At 59.1% G+C, this 4,775-nt stretch overlaps 1 protein-coding gene across 1 annotated transcript; it reads left to right on the top strand.

Moving 5' to 3' along the window:
• Positions 1 to 438: 438 nt before the first annotated feature.
• Positions 439 to 3,451, top strand: GSC (goosecoid homeobox). Its single transcript, XM_029073711.2, has 3 exons — positions 439 to 829; positions 1,842 to 2,101; positions 3,212 to 3,451. Exons 1-3 carry the CDS (start codon positions 439 to 441, stop codon positions 3,362 to 3,364), a joined length of 804 nt encoding a protein of 267 aa, XP_028929544.1. The 3' UTR covers positions 3,365 to 3,451.
• Positions 3,452 to 4,775: the final 1,324 nt, after the last annotated feature.

The raw sequence follows: 4,775 nt of genomic DNA, 5'->3' as shown, positions 1-4,775 counted from the left end.
CCTCCCCCTCCTAAGGGGTGGGGGGGAGGTGGTTAAAAAGAAATCAAATCTGGTTTTGTTTGTCATCTGCATATTACCAGGAACTAAATCCAGGATGACGTCGACTGGGTATAAAACAGAGAAGAAGTTCAGATGGACTATACACTTCCACCGAACCCTCTCCGGCTGAGTTCAGGGCGCGGGTGGGGAGGAGAGGACGAGGCAATTCTGTTGTCTTTTCCACCCCGCAAAAGTTTGATTTTTAAATTCTTTGATTGCTTTCACCCCCCCCCCCACCCCCCCACCCCCGCCCTCCTCGTCGTGGTTGCTATTGGGCCTCCGTCCCCCTCCTCCCCCTCTCCCTCCTCTCTCCTCCTCCTCCTCCTTTTTTTCTCCTCCTCCTCCTTTCTCCTCCTCCTGCTGCTGTGCCGCTGCTGTCCCCGGCGGGAAGAGCCCGGGATGCCTGCAGACATGTTCAGCATCGACAACATCCTGGCCGCCCGACCCCGCTGCAAGGATGCGGTGCTGCCGCTGCCCCGCAACGCTGCCGCCCCCGCGCTCTTCCCGGCGCTGCACGGAGACGCGCTCTACGGAGCCGCGGCCTCCTCCTCCTCCTCCTCCTCCTCTTCCTCCTCCTCCTCCTCCTCGTCCTCCGACTACGGTGGCTTCTACCCGCGAGCCGTGGCCCCCGGAGGCCCCGGCCTCCCAGCCGCGGTCAGCGGGCCTCGCCTGGGCTACGGCAATTACTACTACGGTCAGCTACACGTGCAGGCGGCTCCCGTGGGCCCTGCGTGCTGCGGGGCTGTGCAGCCCCTGGGGACCCAGCAATGCTCCTGCGTCCAGACCGCGGGTAAGGCGAGGCAGGGTTCCGCACATCCCTCCTCCTCCTCCTCCTTCCTCCCTCTCCCACTCTCCCGGACCCCCACGCGGCAGGTCCTGCGGCCGGCGGGGAAATGGATTTTTGGGGAAGCGGGAAAATGATGATTCCACCCGCATCCCTCCTCCTTCCTCACTCTCCCGGACCCCCACGCGGCAGGTCCTGAGGCCGGCGGGGAAATGGATTTTTGGGGGAATCGGGAAAATGATGATTCCCCCCCCGCATCCCTCCTCCTCCTCCCTTCCTCACTGTCCCACTCCCCTGGACCCCCAGGCGGCAGGTCCCGAGGCCGGTTTTGGGGAAGCGGGAAAATGATGGTTCCCCCGCATCCCTCCTCCTCTCCCTTCCTCCCTCTCCCACTCTCCTGGACCCCCACGCGGCACGTCCTGCGGCCGGCGTGGAAGTGGATGTTTGGGGAAGCGGGAAAATGATGATTCCCCCCTGCATCCCTCCCGCCTCTTCCTCCCTCTCCCACTCCCCTGGATCCTGTCGCGGCAGGTCCTGGGGCCGGCGTGGAAGTGGGTTTTTGGGGAAGCGGGAAAACGATGATTTCCCCACCTCACCCTCGTCTCCTTCCACCCCCTGCGTGCTCTGCCGACCGGGCTTGCCACAGGGCTTCTCCTCCACCTCTGCCCCCTCCGCAGCGCCCGCGTGGAGATGGCACTTGCCAACTTCTCCGCCAAGCCGGGACGAAAGAGCGGGAGTCCCGTCGTGGATAGGGATGCTCTCCCTGGCATCGCCCTACTGTACTTTCCCAGCGCTTACTACAGTGCTCCGCACCCAGCCAGCGCTCAGGGAATACGATTGACAGAAGGAGAGGGGGAGAGGATCAGGACTGGCCCTTCCCGATGCCCCATCCGTGCCCCCTGTGGCTTTGGGGGGACGGAGCTGGGGTGGGATGGGGGGGGTCTGGGATGGGAGTTTCTCACCCCCCCGAACTCCGGCCTTTTCGTGTCGCCCCTCGCCGACCCCCGGCGCGCTGCAGGCTACGACGGCTCCGGCTCGGTGCTGATGTCCCCGGTCCCCCACCAGATGTTGCCCTATATGAACGTGGGCACTCTGTCCCGGACCGAGCTGCAGCTCCTCAACCAGCTGCACTGCCGCAGGAAGCGCCGGCACCGGACCATCTTCACCGACGAGCAGCTGGAAGCCCTGGAGAACCTTTTCCAGGAAACCAAGTATCCCGACGTGGGGACGAGGGAACAGCTGGCCCGGAGGGTACATCTGAGAGAGGAGAAAGTGGAGGTACCGACTCCTTACCGTTCGGAAATCCGTTCGTTCTATCCTATTTAGTGAGCGCTCACTCTGTGCGCGGCACTGGACTAAGCGCCTGGAAAGTACAATACAGCGTTCAGGAGAGACGTTTTTCCCCGTTTAGACTGGGAGCCCGGCACTGGGCTGGGATGGTCTCTACCTGTTGCCGAATTGTACATTCCAAGCGCTTAGTACAGTGCTCTGCACGTAGGAAGCGCTCAATAAATGCTATTGAATGAACGAAAGAGAGACAATCCCTGCCCACGACGGGCTTACAGTTGGGGGGCGGGGGGCAGGGAGAGAGATAACTCGGCACGACTGGTAACCTGGTGATTTTCTGTATATCGAACAATCAATCCATTGTATCTTCTGGACTGTGAGCCCGTTGTTGGGTAGGGATCGTCTCTATCTGTTGCCGAATTGTACTTTCCAAGCGCTTAGTACAATGCTCTGCACACAGTAAGCGCTCAGTAAATACGACCGAATGAATAAATGAATCTTTTGAGCGCTTACTGCTATATTCTACTCTCCCAAGCGCGAAGTACAGTGGTCTGCGCTAAGCGCTTGGGAAAGTACAATATAACAGAGTTGGTAGATAAGTCCCCTGCCCACAACGAGTTTGCATATAATATACACGCACACACACACATATATATGTAAATATATATATATATATATGTCTTCCTGAATGTATGTAATATATAATCTTGAATATCTATATATGCATATAAACATAGACCTATAGCTTTGCATTAGAGACCCATTCCGTTCCGCAGGGGCTAATAAATCGTCCCAAATAAGCACTCCCTGTCGCCGCTGTCCCACGGTTAGCTTTATAACTAGGGGACTTCGCTTGGGGCCCGAGACGAGGGTGGCATAATCCAGTTGGCAGGGAAATCCCTGGCCCGTGCATCTTGGGGAGGGAGAGTTTCTGGTCCCCGAGTTCGGCTGGGAAGGGAGGGAGGGATGCATTGGGCCAGATGTATAGTCGGGGGGAGAGGGAGTCGGCCCCCTGGAGAGGAAGAGAAAGTGGACAGGAGGATGGGAGGATTGATGGGTTTGTGGGGTTTTTGGGTTTGGTTTTTTTTTCTGGCTTTTCAGGTTTGGTTCAAGAACCGTCGAGCGAAATGGAGGAGGCAAAAGAGGTCGTCTTCGGAGGAGTCCGAAAACGCCCAGAAATGGAGTAAAGCGTCCAAAGCGTCCCCGGAGAAGAGAGAAGAGGAAGGTAAAAGCGATTTGGACTCTGATAGCTGATAGCTGCGGACAAGGACTGTGGGACTTTTCCTTTAGGACTTGCACAGAGGATGCTACTGTCTTGCACACGCGCTGCCTTGCCGAGAGGGAGAAAAAGAAAGAGAAAGGAAGAAAGAAACACCCCCGCCCCCCCGCCCCTGTACATAGTGTATATATCGTGGATGGTGTTTTCAGCTCCTAAAGCGGGTAGTAGAGGTGAGGCACAGGCCCACACCGTCTTTGGCCCGCCCGCCTTTCCCTTAATCGTAGTATTTATAGTTAAGTTAAAGGAGACAATACAATAAACTGTCGGTGACGCTTTGTACATACACACACCCAACGTTAGAGCGTTATCTGTATCCTTCCCGGTCCAGGGGCTGGAGTTGCGGATGGTTTGGAGGGAAGGTTCCACGTGGCGATTGGGAAAAGGACACCATCGCCGGCCTGATTGAGGGTCCCGGGGAAAGAGGTTGGGAGGGACAAACTTTTTCGTTTTAAAAAAAAAGTTAAGTTGGATAAGAGCGCTCTCTCTTGCGCCTGCTGGGGAGAGGGCTGCGCTCAAGGGAGAAGCGTCTCCCCGTTCGATTTGCTTTCTCCCCACGCTGCGCTCCAAGAGAAGACCCCCATAAGGGGCAGGGAGCGGGGGACTGGAGGTAGGAAGCTTTGTCCTCGGGTCTAAGAGGTGTCTGGACCAGGCCGGAAAGTTTCTCATTTCCCTCTCAGAGGGGTCGGCTCCCGGTCCGGGGCCCGGGAGCGTGCTGAATATGCCCCGAGGCGGGGTGTTTCTGCTCCGGCCCTGCCGGTTGCAGGCAGATCGGAGGGGCCGGTGTCCTATGGGTGTCTTCTGTCCATGAGGCCGGCGATGTATCCCGGCTCCTGCCCACGGCAAGACGACTTTAGGGAGGGGCCGGCCGGTCCCGGGCAGAGCCCCTTTCTTCCGCGACGGCTTCGTTCTCCCTTCCTTCCCCGGCTCCTCCCGGGTGGGGCGAATTGGACTGGTTTTCCTAGGACCGAGCGCCGATCTGAACAGTCCTCCTCTACGTCCTGTTTGGTCTCCGCCGTCGGGAGACGGGATCGCCTCCTCTGACCCATCGCGACCAGCCGCGCTTTCTCCCGTCCTATTTTCGCGCTCGGGGCTCTCTAAGGGTCGGGGGCACACCTGGCCACCCCTCGGGGGGCTCTCCAAGGGTGGGGCGCACACCTGGATGAGAGCGCGGAGCTCTCCAAGGGTCGGACGCACACCTGGCCGCGCACTCGCGAGGGGCTTTCCAAGGTTTGGGCGCACACCTGGCCGCGCGCGGGGCTCTCCAAGGGTCGGGCGCTTACCTGGAAATGGGCTTGGGGCTCTCCAAAGATGGGGCGCACACCTGATCGGGAGTGCGGGGCTCTCCAAGGGTCGGGCGCACACCTGGGCTCGTGCGTGGAGGTCTCC

This window comes from Ornithorhynchus anatinus, chromosome 1 (genome assembly GCF_004115215.2).
Source record: "Ornithorhynchus anatinus isolate Pmale09 chromosome 1, mOrnAna1.pri.v4, whole genome shotgun sequence".
In the NCBI taxonomy this organism is placed as follows: domain Eukaryota; kingdom Metazoa; phylum Chordata; class Mammalia; order Monotremata; family Ornithorhynchidae; genus Ornithorhynchus; species Ornithorhynchus anatinus.
This window is presented reverse-complemented; position numbering and strand designations above follow the sequence as displayed.